Source organism: Lepidochelys olivacea (genome assembly GCF_965140295.1).
Source record: "Lepidochelys olivacea isolate rLepOli2 genome assembly, chromosome: 5".
NCBI classification, from domain to species: domain Eukaryota; kingdom Metazoa; phylum Chordata; order Testudines; family Cheloniidae; genus Lepidochelys; species Lepidochelys olivacea.
Genome location: NC_140415.1, coordinates 24,586,052 through 24,607,207, shown reverse-complemented (window position 1 = coordinate 24,607,207; position 21,156 = coordinate 24,586,052). Strand labels below are relative to the sequence as shown.

The 21,156-nt window shown below is 43.4% G+C and overlaps 1 protein-coding gene across 1 annotated transcript in view; it reads left to right on the top strand.

Annotated features, from left to right (window-relative positions):
* Nucleotides 1-3,682: 3,682 nt before the first annotated feature.
* Nucleotides 3,683-21,156, top strand: part of ADAMTS12 (ADAM metallopeptidase with thrombospondin type 1 motif 12) — a 319,746-nt gene continuing 302,272 nt past the window's right edge. The window contains exons 1-2 of the mRNA XM_084629649.1: nucleotides 3,683-3,940; nucleotides 15,467-15,828. Coding sequence (XP_084485775.1) covers nucleotides 3,814-3,940; nucleotides 15,467-15,828 — 489 coding nt within the window. The 5' untranslated portion in view covers nucleotides 3,683-3,813. The remainder of the gene's footprint in view (nucleotides 3,941-15,466; nucleotides 15,829-21,156) is intronic.

Here is a 21,156-nt window from a genome sequence, read left to right as displayed (position 1 = left end):
CAACTAAGTAGCATTGGCTAGGCAAGGGACTTGGGTTCCAAAGCCCAGTGAACTGGGAGAGGTTAGGTATGTATATGTGGTAGTGTGGGTTCTCTTTTAAGGCTCCTAAGCACTACTTTGATGCTGTGTCTCTCCACTATGTAATAACAGATCTAATTTTGACTCCATTAGGAGTCTTGTTACATGCTGTAGAGCTGAAATCACTGATACCTAGGTCTAAGCATTAGACCTACTTTGGGCTAGTGGTTCTGAGTGTGCTATCAGTGGGGCCTTCCTCCTAACAGCTGAAATCACTAAAGAGCTGATGTTACTAAGAGCTGAAATCACTGCAGGAGGGGGCTGAAGACATATTGGTGAGTGAATAGCAGAGAGGAGCGGTCAGAAGGATGGCTGATGAAGACTGCAGCAGAATCCCATGGAGAGGCGTGGGCACTCGGCTGTTGACATGAGCAGTGGAGCATGTAAGATGCCCCTATACCTCCCCCACTTCCATCCAGGCTTGGAGGTAAACTCTGCAGATGAATTTCCGAACTCTGGGGGCTGCACTGACCAAGGACAGAAAACTGTGGGAGGGGTGAATTTTGGGTTGCTGGACTTAAGACCCTGAGGGGAAAAGGACACTGCCAAACTTACTTGGGGTGGGTCTTTTGTTTGTGGTTTGTGTTATGAATCCTGTTTGTGGTGTTTCCCCAATATAATGCCGCATTGTTTCCATCCTTTATTAAAAGGCTTTTGCTACACTCAGACTCTGTGCTTGCGAGAGGGGAAGTATTGCCTCTTAGAGGCACCCGGGAGGTGGTATGTAATTGTCCCAGGTCACTGGGTGGGGGCTCGAGCCAGTTTTGCATTGTGTTATTGAAATGGAACCCCTAGATACTGAACCCGGCCCTTGTTGCTGCCAGCTCTGATGGGCAGAAGGGTTACACTTCAATGCAGTCTTCTCTTTTCTCCAACCAAATAATTCTAGAATAATAATGGGGACGTGTTTGGTGTGTTTCCTCCAACAGTCTGTATGTGCTGTCAGAACGTTGAGCACTGCAAACTGCATCTGGCCCCCGTGAAGCAGGTAGTTATTACTACATTCATTTTGGAGACGAGTAACCAATGGGATAGGCTGCGTAAATGAAATTTTCAGTGTTGCAAAGCAGATTAGTGGCAGAGCTGCAAGAGAGAATCTTCCATGATTTCTGACTCCTAGGCCCCAGTAGTCATCATTATACCACACGATATTTCATTATTACTATTTTATTTTATTAATCACGTTTATTACATTAATGCTTAAGGGCCAACCAAATACAGAGTAGTAGATGGTCTCTGCCCTCAAGGAGCTTGCAGTCTAAATACATTATTTATATATAACAGATCAGGAGCCATAGGTGCTGAAACTAAGGGTGCTGGGGGAGCTACCGCACCCCCTGGCTTGAAGTGGTTCCCATCACATACAGGGCTTACAGATTGATTCAATGGCTCCCAGCACCCCACAACCTCCTATAAATTGTTCCAGCAACCTGTCAGGAGCTATGTATCAAAATAAAGAAATGACATTATAGTGAACAAACCTTCTCAGGAATGCTGATGATGATCAGATACTATATAATATTGCAGTTCTTCTATGTAGCCTCATTGTACATTTCCATTAACTAGCAAAATACACAGTAATCAAGTATCGGTTTTCCTTTGTAAACATGTCTTGTTTCTGCCAGTCTCATGACTGCAAGGAGCTGCATTTCCTACTGGCTTGAAAGCTTGTATTTTAACACATTCCTAAGGCCTGATTCTCTGGAGCTTCATTAGACAGCTAAACTGAGGTGACTATTTTCCTCTCAGTTGGAGCTTTGCCTGTTTCACACCGAATTAAATAAGTGATAATGAGATTGGAAGCAGAGCTCTGTGTCAGTTCCAGAGCGTCTCTCTCACCAACAGAAACAGCTTCAATGAAAGATGTTCCTCCACCCACCTTGTCTCCCTAATAAGCAATAATAAGCATAAATTGCCAGAAAATCATTAAGCACCATATTGCACCATCAGTGTTCAACAGAAGTGTTCATTAAAATTAACGAGGCGCTCTGCCTGGAAATGAATGACACAGTATAGCCTTAAAGCTGTGCCTTGGGGAAGTGTGTGTATAAGTAGACAGGGGGCAACGTGGTGAAACTATAATCAGATAAAAATGATATGAAATTGGAGTGAAGTTTGAGAGTAGATATCAGTGAAGGGTAAAACAAATGACAAGAATGTTACAATTGTCCCTAAAACAAGCATTTGGAATTCACAATGAGGGTTAAACCAGAAAGAAATCCAAAGATGCTAAGGCACCCAGACAACCTTAGCTTTGCCCTCCAGTGACACTAGGACGATAAAACGTGGAGAAAAAACACTAGGAGGAAAAAAAAGTCTAAAAAATCAGTTTAATGTAATCTGGGTTCATAAACACAAAATATCTTAATAAGAGTGTATGGTTATTGCATGACATCACTAGAGGGCAGAGTGAAGGGAACCCTACAAGGGCTGCTAGGAATTATTGTTTTCGAGGGCATCGGAGAGTTATAGGCCACTGCAGCAAGACATGCTAGGAAGATTATATAAGCAGCTCCCTTCCCTGTAGAAGAGGCCAGACTGTGGAGAGATCTGTAGACAGGGAAGTACAATATGTCTGAGTCCTGTGGTTTTGATGTGGAAAAGAACCCATGGGAGGAGCACCTTATTTTACTTTGAATCTTGTTGCAAGGCAGGAAAGGGGGAAAGTAACCTCTGGGAGGGAAAGTTTTGTTTATTAAAAGGGACTTTGGGCCTTCCCCGCCCACCCCCACCCTACACTTCCAAAGGACCAGGAAAAGGCAGAGCCCTGGAAATGGAAGATTGATGGTGTAAAGAGAACTTAAGGGATGTGGAGGTATTTCTGTTTGTCAGCCGGCCACACTGATGTGCAAGCAATAATGGGATCATTTCGCCTAGCAATGAAATGCTGCCACCTCTGGAGTGAAATGAGCAGCTATTTCACACAACACTGCCCAAAAGCTTCCATAGGGGAAGGGAAGACTACCCTGTTCAGGTGGGTATTGACATAGCACCCTAATGGGTGCTATGTGCTTTACAGACATGGGCCCTGCCCTGTGGAGTTTATAATCTGACTTGGACATACGCACAGGAGGAAGTACAAAAATAGAGGGGAAGCTGTGCAGGGAAGGCGGTGGGGAGGATGTGGGCTGCATCTACAAGAGAATGAAATTGCTTTCTGCAAACACCTTGATTTGATTTATTTCTCACAATGTGTTACAGTTCTAGTCCGGAATGCTTGCTGTGTTCTTGGAACGTAAGGAGTCAGGGTGCAACCACCGGCATTAGAATTCAATTGGGACGTCCTCCCCTCGCAACAACAGGATGGGAACTGGCAGAATAGGTGCATGGGAGTGGGGCAGCACTGAGTGAATCTCAGACAGAGAGGCTGTGGCAGGGGGCAGCTTGGGCAGCCCTTGTCCCAGATTATCTCTGTCAAGGGAAAGTTCAACTGCTGGAGGGTTTGAAGGTCGAGCTGGGGTGCATGGGAACTGACACTAACATTGCTGTTTGTGTGAATGAGGGATTCCCTGGAAGCAACTTCCTTGCTGAACCCTCCTTCCTCCCCTTGCAGAAATCAGACACCAGAACTCCTAATCACTCCCCTTTTCAGGAAAAGCTTCTCTGCTCTTTCTGTGAGGAAGCTCCTCTCTCTCTCTCTCTCTGCATTAGTTTCCCTTGGCCATGCATCTTTACAGTTTTCTTTCCAGCTAGGACTTTGCTGAATACATTTAGTTGATTTCCCCCAGCTAAAACATGCCATGTGTGCAGAGAAACTGGATTGCCAACTTTTCCTTTTGGGTCCAGTTCCTTCTCATGCAAGCGCTCTGCTATGGCAGAAATCCTCCACCGGGCAGATTTTTCTTTCCAGACAAGAGGCAAGGTCAGTGGCTTCTCTCATTTTAATTAAAGTTATGCTTAATAGATGCAAACTCTGTGTCCTTTCTCCCACCACCTCTGATCTAAATAAACTAGGGTCACCAAGATCTAAGTAAATATATTCAGTTTATTCTTTTGTATGGAGTAATCTCCACGTCTGTATTTACACAAAGTTTCACTTACAGAATCTAACTTCCATGCAGCTTTGTGACTGATTTACTTTCCCCACATCAGCATTTCTGCTTCTCACACTAGAGAGTGCAAACCTTACAGTGTTGTGCTAGTTACTTCCCCGCCCCCCGCCCCCCTCAGTGCAGAAATGTCTCCCTGGCTACAACAGCTCATATCTTTTGGAGTCTGAACTTGCAGCTCTGTACTTGCTATGCTTCTGTAGCAGACAACTTGATTTTAATGTTGATGTCAATGAAGCACAATGTAGAGAACTCAGACTGTCATGTTGTTGCCTTCCAGAAGCAATTAGGCTAGATTTCAGTTCAAAATTTCATTGTTGAACTCTATATTCATTATAAATTTACTCTTAACGGGTCTGTAAATACCCACCTCATTTCTCATTACAAAATGTAGGCAGTTCAGAGTCTTGGAAGTAGACTATTTCTTCTTAGTAGCAACTCTTTAATGTTATGTTGTGATACAGCAACACAAAATTGGCTTAAAGGCCATTGCCATCTGGAGCTCAGTTCTCCTCCCCTTGGATACAAAATGAATTGGAGTTATTCATTCTCATGGAGGGAGGGAATTAAACCACTGGATTATATTTCTGTCTGTTTGTCTCCATCCCCCAAACTGGGCTGTATCATCAGCTGGATTAAACTGATATAGTTCTATTACCCTGATTTACACCAGCTGAGGATCTGGCCTCCTTTGTGTAACTGATTGATTTAATATTTTTTCAAGTTTTGGAGAAATCCTAAAAAAATCCCTCTGTTCACTGAAAGAGACTCAGGACATGGTTGGAATAATCCATGCTTTGCAAAAGCCTCTGCATAGCTGTGGAGTGAGAGACCTGAAAAGTGCAGAAAAAAATTTGACAAAAACCCTTTTGGTCTAATCTGGAGCCTTCATCCTGACAGTGGAGGAGTTTGGGCAAGAGGGAGAAAATCACCTAGTCTGGGGGCTCAAGTACGGTAACCAAATGTCCTGATATTATTGGGACCATCCTGATATTAGGGGCTTTGTCTTATATACACAACTATATTACCTCCCCTTCCCCAGAAAAAAAAGTGTCTCATTTTTTTCACCCTGGCTATTTGGTCACCCCATGCTCAAGACAAGGAAAACTGATTAAATAAGATGGCGAAGCGGTGAACAAAAACTACCTTGGAGTTTCTCTTTTCATTCCCTTTAAACAAAATCAGCAGAAACTATTTTGGTCTTTGTGACAATATAATAAAAGGAAGTGGAGCAGCAAATGATTGCTGTAGGTTTGCCTGGAAATGGATGTAGAATTAATTTCTCTTTCTATACACTGCAGGCTCCAGGGCCCATCAGGAGCCTAAAAATAGAGATTTGAATAAATTAGCACCTCAACCTGCTTTCTGTGGTTAGTTGCCGGGCAGGTTCCTTGTCCTAGCAAAGGCAAAGGAATTTTATTTATTGAGTGTATTGATGCAATGTTAATATGAAATGTTGCTGCCATCAGAAAAAAGGTGGTCTTTAGAAAAAAAAACAATCCTGGTTTCTCATCAAGCTGAAATGTCTTTAAATGGTCTATTCAGTGAGTGTCCGATAGGAAAGTGGCTTATTGGGGAAACTTATGCTTAAGAAGAGACAATGTTAAATTCTGAAAGTGTATTTAAATTAATATTCCCTTTGGGGGAATCTTCTGATCCTGGGGATTCCACCAAATACAGCCAGAACCAGGGTCTTCCTTTGGCCCAGAAGAAGTGCCTTACAGAGGCTGAGAACTGCAATCCATATGCTATCCAAAGGGGTCATTTGAAAGCAGACCAAATGGTCTGGGAGGCAGATTTAGAGAACTTGAAGCCAGGATGCAACAATGGCAGGTGACACTGTCTCTTATTTTAAAGGGACACCGTCTATTTAGAAAAGTATTTATATTTCTGTCTGAAAGTCTTTAACCATCTCTTGTTGTAAGTGTCACCACTAAGAGATGACAGAGACTATTAGAGAAAAAATATATTACTCTCTTTATTTTAGTTTGTTTGCTGTGTGCGGTGGGCAGCCTTTTATATGTCCTCAATTTCTCTATAAGAAGTATTCTCTTTTGTGTAGGTGGCTTTGAATCCCCCCAAGAATGGAAGAGACAAAAACATTTTTAAACACAAGACAATGTGATTGTAAAACCACAAGTTGGCAGGGAGGCTTATCTGCAGATGCTGCAGCTCAAGTGACTTTAAATTGCTTTTTTTTTTAATTGTTTATGTAACCCCCATGGGATTTACCATTTTGCTGATCACCCCTGCCAATTTTTCAAAGCCAAAAGGGTTCATTTAGATGCAGTGCCCCCAGGACATACATTGACCATAGTGCCTGCTGACTGGACTTCTAGTTTTGGCTCTAGTTACCACAGCAACATGAGCCCGTCTGTTCAGGAAGTGGTTAAAAAGGGCTCCAAGCACCCTCAGAATCCCATAAAGCTACCTCTGTTCTTCCTCTCCTGGCCTACATGTCCTGAGCTGTGACTTTTGATAGGGCCAGCTTAGAATCAGAGCCAGGAACTTCTCTCTGAAGGGAGGGTGGAGAGGAAAGCTGAGGAGAAGTTTGAGAGTCAGATGGAGTGGCTCCACCATAGCTCTCCCAGTCCAGACTCTGCTGCTGCTGACATGAGGCACTTAAGATCCTGAATGCTCTTGGTGAGGACTTTGCCGGAAAATGCCAAGCCAGAGCTCAAAAGGAGAGCCCCTCACCAAGACAGAGGGAGTGGTGTATCCAGCCCTCCTCAGTAGCACCTTGGTCCCTGACCTCATCTAGGAGGAAAGAAACTGTGAGGTGAGCTGGATAAACTCCTGTCATGGTTTAGAGGAGGTGTCACATTATCCCGCCTTCCACAGAGATTCAGTCATTTCACTCCATCACTGGAGTCCTTTACCCATAGCATTCGGCCTCACAGTCAGCAGCAGTCAGCAGCGGGTGCTCAGGACTTGTAGCAAACAAACACAGAAATTATGTTGGGCCTTAGCCTTCCCATAACTGAAGTTTGTTCAGTAGGGGTGTTGAAAGGGAAAGTTGGATTGCGGGGTTTTGCAATAGAGTGTATCCACCTTTCTTTTTAAATAGTTTTCTATTTTCAGTTTCCCACCTCTGTTAGTTAATATAAAGCCATTCAAGCTAGAACTGCCCAGCTATTCTGCGTCAGTGGCCACTTACACCAATGACTTAGGCTGTAAGTGATATAAGGCCATGGAACATATATCATGGTAGCACATGAGGGGCGGCTCTACCCATTGTGCGGCCCCAAGCAGTCGCTGCCGAATTGCTGCCGTCGCCGCAAGACCGGTGGAGCTGCTGCCCAAAAGCCGCTGCAGCGGGAAGAGCTGGGAAACAAGCAGGGAGAACTGGAAGCCTGGCCCAGTCAAGGAATTATGATGTGACTGGAATAACAGAGACTTGGTGGGATAACTCACAGGACTGGAGTACTGTCATGGATGGATATAAACTGTTCAGGAAGGACAGGCAGGGCAGAAAAGGTAGGGGAGTTGCATTGTATGTAAGGGAGCAGTATGACTGCTCAGAGCTCAAGTATGAAACTGCAGAAAAACCGGAAAGTCTCTGGATTAAGTTTAGAAGTGTGAGCAACAAGGGTGATGTCGTGGTGGGAGTCTGCTATAGACCACCGGACCAGGGGGATGAGGTGGATGAGGCTTTCTTCTGGCAACTCACGGAAGCTCCTGGATCGCAGGCCCTGGTTCTCATGGGAGACTTCAGTCATCCTGATATCTGCTGGGAGAGCAATACAGCGGTGCACAGACAATCCAGGAAGTTTTTGGAAAGTGTAGGGGACAATTTCCTGGTGCAAGTGCTGGAGGAACCAACTAGGGGCAGAGCTCTTCTTGACCTGCTGCTCACAAACCGGGAAGAATTAGTAGGGGAAGCAAAAGTGGATGGGAACCTGGAAGGCAGTGACCATGAGATGGTCGAGTTCAGGATCCTGACACAGGGAAGAAAGGAGAGCAGCAGAATACGGACACTGGACTTCAGAAAAGCAGATTTTGACTCCCTCAGGGAACTGATGGTCAGGATCCCCTGGGAGAATAACATGGGGGGGAAAGGCGTCCAGGAGAGCTGGCTGTATTTTAAAGAATCCTTATTGAGGTTACAGGGACAAACCATCCCGATGTGTAGAAAGAATAGTAAATATGGCAGGTGACCAGCTTGGCTTAACAGTGAAATCCTTGCTGATCTTAAACACAAAAAAGAAGCTTACAAGAAGTGGAAGATTGGACAAATGACCAGGGAAGAGTATAAAAATATTGCTCGGGCATGCAGGAATGAAATCAGGAAGGCCAAATCACACCTGGAGTTGCAGCTAGCAAGAGATGTTAAGAGTAACAAGAAGGGTTTCTTCAGGTATGCTAGCAACAAGAAGAAAGTCAAGGAAAGTGTGGGCCCCTTACTGAATGAGGGAGGCAACCTAGTGACAGAGGATGTGGAAAAAGCTAATGTACTCAATGCTTTTTTTGCCTCTGTCTTCACGAACAAGTTCAACTCCCAGACTGCTGCACTGGGCAGCACAGCATGGGGAAAAGGTGACCAGCCCTCTGTGGAGAAAGAAGTGGTTCGGGACTATTTAGAAAAGCTGGACGAGCACAAGTCCATGGGGCCGGAAGTGCTGCATCCGAGAGTGCTAAAGGAGTTGGTGGATGTGATTGCAGAGCCATTGGCCATTATCTTTGAAAACTCATGGTGATCGGGGGAAGTCCCGGACGACTGGAAAAAGACTAATGTAGTGCCCATCTTTAAAAAAGGGAAGAAGGAGGATCCTAGGAACTACAGGCCAGTCAGCCTCACCTCAGTCCCTGGAAAAATCATGGAGCAGGTCCTCAAGGAATCAATTCTGAAGCACTTAGAGGAGAGGAAAGTGATCAGGAGCAGTCAGCATGGATTCACCAAGGGCAAGTCATACCTGACTAATCTAATTGCCTTCTATGACGAGATAACCGGCTCTGTGGATGAGGGGAAAGCAGTGGACATGTTGTTCCTTGACTTTAGCAAAGCTTTTGACACGGTCTCCCACAGTATTCTTGCCAGGAAGTTAAAGAAGTATGGGGTGGATGAATGGACTATAAGGTGGATAGAAATTTGGCTAGATTGTTGGGCTCAAAGGGTAGTGATCAATGGCTCCTTTTCTAGTTGGCAGCTGGTATCAAGTGGAGTGCCCCAAGGGTCAGTCCTCAGGCCGGTTTTGTTCAATATCTTCATTAATGATCTGGACGATGGTGTGGATTGCACCCTCAGCAAGTTTGCCAATGACACTAAACTGGGAGGAGAGGTAGATACGCTGGAGGGTAGGGATAGGATACAGAGGGCCCTAGACAAATTAGAGGATTGGGCCAAAAGAAATCTGATGAGGTTCAACAAGGACAAGGGCAGAGTCCTGCACTTAGGATGGAAGAATCCCATGCACCGCTACAGACTAGGGACCGAATGGCTCGGCAGCAGTTCTGCAGAAAAGGACCTAGGGGTTACTGTGGACGAGAAGCTGGATGTGAGTCAACAGTGTGCCCTTGTTGCCAAGAAGGCCAATGGCATTTTGGGATGTATACATAGGGGCATTGCCAGCAGATTAAGGGCCGTGATCGTTCCCCTCTATTCGACATTGGTGAGGCCTCATCTGGAGTACTGTGTCCAGTTTTGGGCCCCACACTACTAGAAGGATGTGGAAAAATTGGAAAACGTCCAGCGGAGGGCAACAAAAATGATTAGGGGACTGGAACACATGACTTATGAGAAGAGGCTGAGGGAACTGGGATTGTTTAATCTGCGGAAGAGAAGAATGAGGGGAGATTTGATAGCTGCTTTCAACTACCTGAAAGGGGGTTCCAAAGAGGATGGATCTAGACTGTTCTCAGTGGTAGCAGATGACAGAACGTGGAGTAATGGTCTCAAGTTGCAGTGGGGGAGGTTTAGGTTGGATATGAGGAAAAACTTTTTCACTAGGAGGGTGGTGAAACACTGGAATGCATTACCTAGGAAGGTGGTGGAACCTCCTTCCTTAGAGGTTTTTAAGGTCAAGCTTGACAAAGCCCTGTCTGGGATGATTTAGTTGGGGATTGGTCCTGCTTTCAGCAGGGAGTTGGACTAGATGACCTCCTGAGGTCCCTTCCAACCCTGCTATTCTATGATTCTATGAGCTGGTGCCTGGAGCCGGCCCTGACATTACATCTTATTCTGTACTAATGAAGTATGCCACGCCGCTGTGAACATTGTGGTCTCTAAGCTCACACAGTTTGCTAAAAGAAAAGAATTAACAGGGGTGGGGGCAGAGTATTACATTTGTATGAGAACCTTTAACATCTGTGTGTGGACCCATTAAATATTACCTTAGGAAAGTTGGAGGGGGTGATATAGAAAGATAATAGCCTGAAGGCATTCTTGCCTGTATATAGTTTTTAGAAGTAGTATACGTCCCTGGCTGTTCGTTCCCCAGCCTGACATTGTTAGAGAATTCATTAGGAGTACTGTACTGCAGAACAACAACAAGATACTGTGATATTGTGCCTCTTGTCTTTGTTTTAGATTTAATAATAAAATGAGGCTTAACATAGAGCTGAAGAAAGTGTTCCAGTATTGATAGTGCCTGTGGTAATCCCTTTCTAGCAACCAAGAGATCAGTATTTTAGTTGTACTGATTACTGGTGAGAAATACGTTTAACCCCCCTCTAGTTACACTTTGGTGTGTTATTAACTCACTCTCTTTGGTCCATTACATAATTTTTCAGCATTAATATCTGCAGGTCTATTCCAGTATTTTCTGTTGTTGCATATTGCTTCTTTAAATTGGCTGGCAGCACTCACAAATGAGTCCTTAAATAGCACCTGGGGATGGTGTAAACTTCTCTAATTTTATGGCATGGCTGACAGCTGAGATTTTAGAGCTATTTTCCTTCCTTCCTGAAGAAGATAGTCCAAATATTCACCTTGTTTTCATCCCCTATGCAGTCAAGTAAGAGTCATTATTGAGTGAAGACTTCATTGTATCATTTGAAAGGTACAAACACAGATCTTCAATCCTGCAAGGTGCCTCGCAGCTCCTTAGAAATTTTGAGCCCCTTCCGCCGCTGCTGGAATCAGTAGGAGCTGAGGGAATGTTGCACCTTCCAGGATGGGTTGAATCCAGTCAGTTGTGTTAGTACATGATGATGACAAAGGAGAAAAAACAGGATAGGCCAGGCCAAATGACAAAAGTGGGTAATGCTAATGAACAGGACAAAATCATGACAATAAGATGATAAAGGTAAAACAGAATTCATAGGGCCATGGGATTATCAAAGACAATATTTTCTTATAATAAAGAGAATAGAAACACACCAAAGTATGGCAGAGTGGGGTCTAATTGCTTCATGTGTAAGAATAGGTGTTTCTAGAATAGGAAATAATAGCTGAGGGGCATCAGAAGAACATTCATTCTGACAATATCCTTTGGATTTCAAACCTTTAGACTGAAAGAGTCTTCGGGCAACAGCTGATGTAAATTGGCTTAATGTCCTCAAAGGCAATGTATACCACCAGTGGAGTTCACCTTTAATGTGTAAGCACTGAAGGGTGGGGACTGTGTCTTATATGTTTGAATATCATTTGATTGGTGCCTCTGGCTGTTACCTCAATTTGAGTAGTAAATAGGTAGTAGCTGTTGCTTAGTATTGGATATTAGTGAGAGGCAAGAATGCTGTGAATTTCTTCCCCCTTCTGGAGTCTGATAATAGTGACAGTGCGCTCATTCTTGTTCCCACTGGTGTATGTGGAAGTTGTGCTCCTGAAGTCAGTGGGAGCAAGACTGGGCTCACCTCAGAGTAATTTAGGCCATATTTTTAACAGCTCAAGCTAATGGTGGGTGTTCTGTGAATTCTAAATCTCTGTTTGCTTAAATTAAATCCACCAGTACAAATATGAAAACTTATTAAACTTCAGGAGAGAGCACTTGGTTCTCTATGTCTTCCCCCTCCCCCCTTCTGTGTGTGTGTGTGTGTGTAGGGTAGAGAATTGATGTTGAGTTTGAAATGTGAAAGGATGTGAATGGGAGAAATGTTTTAAAGCTTTTAAGGTTTGTGTTAAGGAGGGAGAGTGTAAAAAGCCCAAATGAGAAGCTGTTGAAGTAGTCAGGCCTGATTTTGCACTGCACAGCACCCCCTTATGCCTGTGGAATGGTGTGGAGAATCAGCCCCTCCCCTACAAGTTTCCCTTTCATGTATGTGAGTTCTGAAATGATAAAAGCTTTGGAGTATAAAAGTAAAGCTTTTGATACTGTCTTGCTTGACCTTCTCATAAACAAACTAGGGAAATGCAACCTAGATGGAGCTACTATAAGTGCAAAACTGGTTGGAAAACTGTTCCCAGAGAGTAGTTTGAGTAGTTCACAGTCATACTGGAAGGGCATAATGAGTGGGGTCCCTCAGGAATCAGTTCTGGGTCTGGTTCTGTTCAATATCTTCATCAGTGATTTAGAAAATGGCATAGAGAGTACACTTATAAAGTTTGCAGATGATACCAAGATGGGAGGAGTTGCAAGTGCTTTGGAGGATAGGAATAAAATTCAAAATGATCTGGACAAACTGGAGTAATGGTCTGTGTTCGGGGGCTTATTCCTTCACCCATTTACTTCCCTGGTCCTTCTCGCATGAACAGAGAGCAAAAATACCCGAAGTCCAAAGGTGCAAACAATTCAATGTTTATTGGGGTGAACTTCAAGCAAGCATGATTCCAGTTTCCTTCCTTAGTGTCCCCCTTCCCAGCTCCGACACCACAGAGCCTTACACCTGTGTCCTTGTTCCCATTCCTGTCCTTAGCCAAACATGATTCCAATTTCCCCATCCCCATTCTCTTTTCCCGTTTCTCCCTTTAGCAAAAGATGATTCCAATTTCCTTACCCCCATTCCCTGTTCCCATCTCACCCACCCACCCACTTCCTGACTGACTGCAAACTATATAGTAAAACTTGAGTTCTGCTTAGCTATACCTTAACCAATCATTTTCCTGAAATTTAACTAACCAATCCTAACATATTGTAACATGATTATGTAACCAATTATATCCCACCACCTTAATTAGTTTACGCCCAGCAAAATTAATTATACAGCAGACAGAAACAATCACAGAACCAGACAGAGATTATACAGACAAACAATAGCAAAGTGGAAACTATAATGACAAAACAATACAGAAGTGAGGATTTCACATCCCAGCTATTGATAAGTGAGTTCTTGCCAGACAGGATGCTATCAAACTAAGTTTCCTTTTACATTTTCGAGGCACTTCCCTTTCTCTGGAGGTGATAGGCACTATCAGGACAGGATTGTATTCCTAACAGCTGTCAAGGTTCCTCCCCCACTCTGAACTCTAGGGTACAGATGTGGAGACCTGCATGAAAAACCTCCTAAGCTTATCTTTACCAGCTTAGGTCAAAACTTCCCCAAGGTACAAAATATTCCACCCGTTGTCCTTGGACTGGCCGCTACCACCACCAAACTAATACTGGTTACTGGGGAAGAGCTGTTTGGACGCGTCCTTCCCCCCAAAATACTTCCCAAAACCTTGCACCCCACTTCCTGGACAAGATTTGGTAAAAAGCCTCACCAATTTGCCTAGGTGACTACAGACCCAGACCCTTGGATCTTAAGAACAATGAACAATCCTCCCAACACTTGCACCCCCCACTTTCCTGGGAAATGTTGGATAAAAAGCCTCACCAATTTGCATAGGTGACCACAGACCCAAACCCTTGGATCTGAGAACAATGAAAAAGCATTCAGTTTTTTACAAGAAGACTTTTAATAAAAAAATAGAAGTAAATAGAAATAAAGAAATCCCCCCTGTAAAATCAGGATGGTAGATATCTTACAGGGTAATTAGATTAAAAAACATAGAGAACCCCTCTAGGCAAAACCTTAAGTTACAAAAAAGATACACAGACAGAAATAGTTATTCTATTCAGCACAATTCTTTTCTCAGCCATTTAAAGAAATCATAATCTAACACATACCTAGCTAGATTACTTACTAAAAGTTCTAAGACTCCATTCCTGTTCTGTCCCTGGCAAAAGCCCAGCATATAGACAGACACAGACCCTTTGTTTCTCTCCCTCCTCCCAGCTTTTGAAAGTATCTTGTCTCCTCATTGGTCATTTTGGTCAGGTGCCAGCGAGGTTACCTTTAGCTTCTTAACCCTTTACAGGTGAGAGGAGCTTTCCCCTGGCCAGGAGGGATTTCAAAGGGGTTTACCCTTCCCTTTATATTTATGACAACAGCCCAATAGCACCTTCTTTCAATGTGACTAGTTTGGAATGTGAGGATGTGACCGGTCGCTTCCCAACTTATGGCTGCCTCTGTTGCTTAGCCAAAGGCCTTAGCCTAAGAACAGGGCCTCAGACTGTCACAGTAAGAGAAGGAACTTACACAGGCAGACTGATTTTGATTCTTTCTTTTATACCTCTATAACTAGCCAAGTGATAAGAATACACCTAAATTCTTAGAGTATAGGCCTTTACAGACAGGTCTGAATATCTATATCCTAAGAGTCTGAAGTAAATAGGATGAAATTCAATAAGGACAAATGTAAAGTACTCCATTTAAGAGGAAGGAACAATCAGTTCCACACATACAAAATGGGAAATGACCGCCTAGGAAGCAGTACTGTGGAAAGGGATCTGGGGGTCATAGTGGACCACAAGCTAAATATGAGTCAACAGTGTAACACTGTTGCAAAAAAAGCAGTCATCATTCTGGGATGTATTAGCAGGAGTGTTGTAAGCAAGACACGAGAAGAAATTCTTCTGCTCTACTCCGTGCTGATTAGGCCTCAGCTGGAGTATTGTATGCAGTTTTCGGTGCCACATTTCAGGAAAGATGTGGACAAATTGGAGAAAGTCCAGAGAAGAGCAACAAAAGATGATTAAAGGTCTAGAAAACATGATTTATGAGGGAAGATTGAAAATTTTGGGTTTGTTTAGTCTGGAAAAGAGAAGACAGAGGGGACATGATAACAGTTTTCAAGTACATAAAAGGAGGAGGGAGAAGAATTGTTCTTCTTAACCTCTTGAGGATAGGACAAGAAGCAATGGGCTTAAATTGCAGCAGAGGAGGTTTAGGTTGGACATTCGGAAAAACTTCCCAACTGTCAGGGTGGTTAAGCACTGGAATAAATTGTCTAGGGAGGTTGTGGAATCTCCATCATTGGAGATTTTTAAGAGAAGATTTGATAAACACCTGTCAGGAATGGTCTAGATAATACTTAGTCCTGCCATGAGCGCAGGGACTGGACTAGATGACCTCTTGAGGTCCCTCCCAGGCCTTTGATTCTATGAAAAGCTAAAATGTTCCCTTTGTTTTTTTCCCAGAGCACTTTATCCGGACACTGCAAGAATACCACATGGTTGGTCCTGCAAAAGTAGATGCAAGCGGCCATTTTCTCTCTTACAGTTTACACCATCACACCTCAGATGCCAGGAGGAAAAGAGACTTCAGTAGAAAGGAAAACCTTGTGTATTATAAAATTAACCACAAGGAGAAGGATCTGTTTTTTAACTTGACTGTCCATCAAGGATTCCTTTCTGCTAACTATGTACTGGAAAGGAGATACGGGAACCACACTGGTGCAAAGATTGTACCTTACTCAGGAACCTCATGTCACCTCATTGGTACAGTCTTGCAGCCAAATTCTGGGAATGGACCAGCAGTGATCAGCACTTGCAATGGGCTGGTAAGTGATGTGGTCTTGCATCGTGGTGCCATGATGATTTTGATCTCTTTGGAAGTGAGCCAGAGGTGTGCATGTGTTTGGTTAAAACACTAGATGAACTAGTCTGAATAAAATAACTTGCATTTATGTATCACTTGAATAAGAACCAGCCTGAATTTTCACACAAACTTTAAACCAAATCTAAAGCTATTTTTTTTTGTAGGGTGGGAAAGGTACAAAAGTTTGCAACTTTTTAAAATCTCCCATTTCTCTACACGCTCTAGTTTAGATTAGGTCTGAGAGGTAAAGTGTTTATTCTTGTTGGACAATATTTTTAGCACTGCTGAAGCTCAGATGCACCAGAAATTTCATGAGAGCGTATAATGGGGTTTCTAATTCAATGTCCACGCTGACATTCAATGTCCAAAGGTTCAGCTGAACTTTAGTTCAGTTTTTGGCTGCTTATTAGATAAGCAAAGCAAGGGTTTGTGCTCAATTGGAAGGCATTTCTCTGTCTGCCTGTAATGCAATAACTTCTGAATGCCACATCCTACCAATTCCAAAATTTCAGGGAGCGTTCTAGGCATCAGTGGGAAGAATCCTGTTCATTTTGGTGAAAAATGGAAAACCACAAGCAGGACGTGGGGGGCACGTGGAGCTCCTTGGATCTGGTTAGCGGAGCCAGCAGCTTCCACCATCTCTGGACTTGTCTATAGGTCAAAGAACTGGCTGACTCCCCATCGCTACTCTGCCCATTGTTTCAATAGAGTGAACACCTTGGGAGGCTTCTCCCCCCCAAGTCAGAAAATGAGAATGGTGCAGGGAAAGAGAGGAGTAGGGAGGAATGAGGGGACACATAGAGCCCCTAGCATGGTAGAGGAGAAAGGAAATGGGGCAGGATGCACAGAGAGCTGCTGACATGTGAGGAGAATGGGAGAAAGGGGGATACTCAGAGTTTCTGGTATGACGGGAGAGGGAAATTGGGGGCCACAGAGAGCCCCTGTCATGAAGGAAGGGGCATGGGTTGTTGGGAGTCCCTGAAATAGAGGGGAATGGGAGCCTGGCATACTGTGCGCTTGTGGGGTGAATGGAGGGATGCAAAGAGTCCATGGTCTTTGCAATGAGCTTGGTCTACAGAAGCAACAGTGTGCAACCCTCTGGTACCCATGACCTTCTTGATCTTTCTGGGTAACACATGAAAGCTTTGGAAAATGGACAAATAAATTGTTATATTTTTCCCATTCACTTCGGCGGCAGCTGGGTGTCCGCATCCAAGTGCAGAATTTAATCTGCAAGGGTTTAACTTATTTGAGACTGGGAAATCAAACAGGCAACAGAGTAAGATTCCTCAGGACTGTTTGGTTTACTGAAAGACAACAATGGTAGCCAGAACTTTGAGCAACATGTCTCAGTCTGCAATGGCCTGCAGAACAAGAGACCAGAGTTCACTCTCAAGCCTGAATTCTTTCATTTCTGCAAAATGAATTGTGCCAAGATAAACATCTGTGAAGAATTTCCTCCCCCTTCCCCAGTCTATTGATATGTAAAGAAATTCCTTGCTATTCCAAAGCTTTAGAAACCCCTGTGGGCTTCTAACATAGCCTGGACACACATGAAAATTGGTCTCCTACAGATAAAATTGGAGTCCTTGGAGTAGCACATGACAGAGTACTGAAAAACAACAGCTGCACTCTTCTTAAAAATAGGTTTTCCAATGCTATATGTTTAAATAAGATATGGAATATTACTCAGTGAAAAGGCAGAGATTGTTGTCTGTCGGATTGTCAAAGTCTTTTTGGAGCATTTTAGAAATATGAAGCGACAATTAGGCTATAGAGAAGAGTGTCTGATAGGAAAAGGTAGTCAAAAGCAATTAGGTTCTTTTGATGAATGGTCTTTTACCTCCACAGCAATTTTACATTAATATCCATGAGATGTACAACTTGAGTGAAATGCTAATTCTTTATGGCTTGAATACCGATTTCCTTCCAAATATGCTGTCTCCAACAACATGCTAAGATGTCCTTTGGTGTGCATTTTAAAAAGATTCAGTATATAAATGTACGGTAAATTTTCAAAAGGTTCTAAGTCACGTATGAGCCCAAGTCTCATTGAAACTCAATGGGATTTAGGTGCTTTTGAAAAATGGTATTCTAATGCATTATTCTCTTGCATACTGGGGTATGAGTAAGGTTCTCAAGTTAATGCCGTGTCGGAAACATAGACTTTTGTCCATGAACTCTGTGTCTGATTCTTCCATTCTTACACTGAATAGTAACCTGCACCAATAGTCCCACTGAGCAATTGTGAGGTAAGGTTGACAGCGTGAAGTCTTTAGTTTTGAGAACTAAAGCAGCATGAACAAGTTTTAGGTTTTGGAACTTTAAGGTTCATCAGAGTTTGTTGTCATGGGTTCTAAATTTTTGATTGAATATATTTGTTATGAAGCCTCCTGTTTGGGGAATACATTGTGCGATGTGGGATTTTTGTTTGTTTTTTTGTATTGTTTTGCTTACTGAATTAGTCACGAACCTGCATTATACTGGGCTGAGTTTAGATAACATTTATAAATTACAGGGTTGCTTAGCACCACATTGTACACATTACCAAGCTGACATATGTTTGAATTGTAGAATTAGCAGGAGTTCAGAGAAGGGTTGTAAGAATGATTTGGGTCATGGAAAAACCTCTCATATGAACAGAGATTGATAGATTGTTTACCTTAGAAGACAAATAAGAGGTAATATGATACAAGTGTATCAAATAAATGAATGATACACAGAAAGTAGGTTGGGAGCTTTGTGTTATAAAATGGAAAGAACAAGGGGACAGTCAGTGAAATTAAAACGTGGCAAATTCAAAACTGATAGTTACAAATACAAATACTTTTCCATACAACACATAATTAGACAGTGGAACTCATTGCAGCCAAGAATTTAGCAAAATTTTAAAAAGGATTGGAAATTTATATGACTATTAGGGCTGTCGAGCAATTAAAAAAATTAATCGCATGATTAAAAAAAATGAATTGCGATTAATTGTGCTGTTAAACAATAATATAATACCATTTATTTAAATATTTTTGTATGTTTTCTACATTTTCAAATATATTCAGTTATAACAAAGAATACAAAGTGTACAATGCACACCTTATATTTATTTTTTATTACAAATATTTGCACTGTACAAAAGAAATAGTATTTTTCAATTCACCTAATACAAGTAGTGTAGTGCAAGCTCTTTATCATGAAAGTTGAACTTACAAATGTATAATTATGTACAAAAAAACTGCATTCAAAAATAAAACAATGTAAAACTCTAGAGTCTACAAGTCCACTCCGTTCTACTTCTTGTTCAGCCAATCACTCAGAGAAACAAGTTTGGTTACAATTTGCAGGAGATAATGCTGCCTGATTCTTCTTTACAATTCACCTGAAAGTGAGAACAGGTGTTCTCATGACACTGTTGTAGCTGGTGTTGCAAGATATTTATATGCCACATGCGCTAAAGATTCATATGTCCCTTCATGCTTCAACCACCATTCCAGAGGACATGCGTCTATGCTGATGACGGGTTTCTGTTCAATAACAATCCAAAGCAGCGTGGGCCGATGCATGTTCATCTTCATCATCTGAGTCAAATGCCACCAGCAGAAGGTTGATTTTCTTTTTTGGTGCTTCAGGTTCTGTAATTTCTGCATCAGAGTTTTGCTTGTAGCGAGACGACGACTTACTGGCTCAGCGCCTCCTGCTGGTCGTCCTGGGAATTAGCTCATGTCCAGCTCCAGAGCGCCCTCTGCTGGCCAGTGTCTCACCTGCCTCAGGTCCCATGTCCCTCTCAGGACTCCAGTGACCTTTACCTCAGGGTTCTGCCCCAACAGCATCCCCACCCTCTGGCTCTCCCCTCCCTGGGGAACCCCCATCCCTCTAACCCCATCTTGCCTCAGTGACTACTGCCAGTCATCTAGCCCCCTCTCACTGGGGCAGACTGCAGTCCGTAATGGCTACTCATCATCGGCAAGGGGGTAGGACCAGCTGCCTCTGCCTAGCCCCAGGCTGCACTTCTGCAATGCCAATACCTGCTTTGGCCTTACCCAAGGCCTCAGCTTGGGGAGTTTCCAGGCTGGAGCTCCCCAGCTTCTATTGCCTTTCCCCAGCACTGCTCTGCACCTGGTACCCTGCTCCCAGGCCGCCAGATCCTTCTCTCTCCACAGCTAGAGAGAGACTATGACCCAGCTCCTCCCTGAGCCCTTATAACAGGGCCAGGTGTGGCCTGATTGGGGCATGGCCCCAGCTGTAGCTGCCTCCCCAATCAGCCCAGCCTCCCTCCCCCAGAGCGGGATAACTGCCCCACTACATTGCTCTTTTAAGACTTCTGAAAGCATGCACCACACCTCATCCCTCTCAGATTTTGGAAGGCACTTCACATTCTTAAACCCCGGGTTGAGTGCTGTAGCTATCTATAGAAATCTCACCTTGGTACCTTCTTTGCGTTTTTGTCAAATCTGCAGTGAAAGTGTTCTTAAAATGAACAAGATGTGCTGGGTCACTATCCAAGACTGCATGGGAGTTGTCCTAATTATAGCACATTTCGGAAGGGATATTGAAACTCATGCATTGGGGCTTAAACCAACCTCTAACTATTAGGAATCAGGATAAGACCTAATGTGAGGAGCAGATTCTCCCAAGTCTCCCTATTGCAGATTTTTTACGCCTTCTTGTGAAGCATCTGATGCTGGCCATCGTCAGAGATTGGATACTGGTCTATGTGGATATTGAGTCTGCTCTAGTCTGGCAATGCTTATGATTTTGATAATGCAAAGCTTCCCTAAACTTGCCTAGCAGGTCAGTGGACGAATGTCCTTGCTTGGGCTCTGATGTTTATTGTTTCTTCTGAGCATGAGTGCCAGGGTTGTGTCTGGGGAAAAGAGGGCAAGCTTAAGGTACGCCTATGTTACAACAATTCCCTGCTGCTGGAACTGGCCCTGGGAGGTGCTCTGATTTACTCCATGATTGAGGTTGACCCCACAATGGTCCAGGGCTGCGACCAGGATATTTAATGTCCATGCAGAGCAGACAAGGTCCTGGTTTGTAAGTCTCTGGTGAAATTTTCCAAAGTGTCTATGTGATTTAGGAGTCTAAGTTTTATTGAAAGCCAATGGTCCTAGGCTTCTAAGCTACTTAGGCCCAGATCCACAAACCTATGTAGGCACCTAAACCCCAGACTTTTTAGCCAGTTTTAGCCACCAATTTTAGCCACCACTGTAACCCCCTCTTGCCACTGCCTAACCATGTAGGTGCTTAAACTCAGTCAGTGCCTAAAATTCCTGGATAAAAGTTCCCTAAGTGC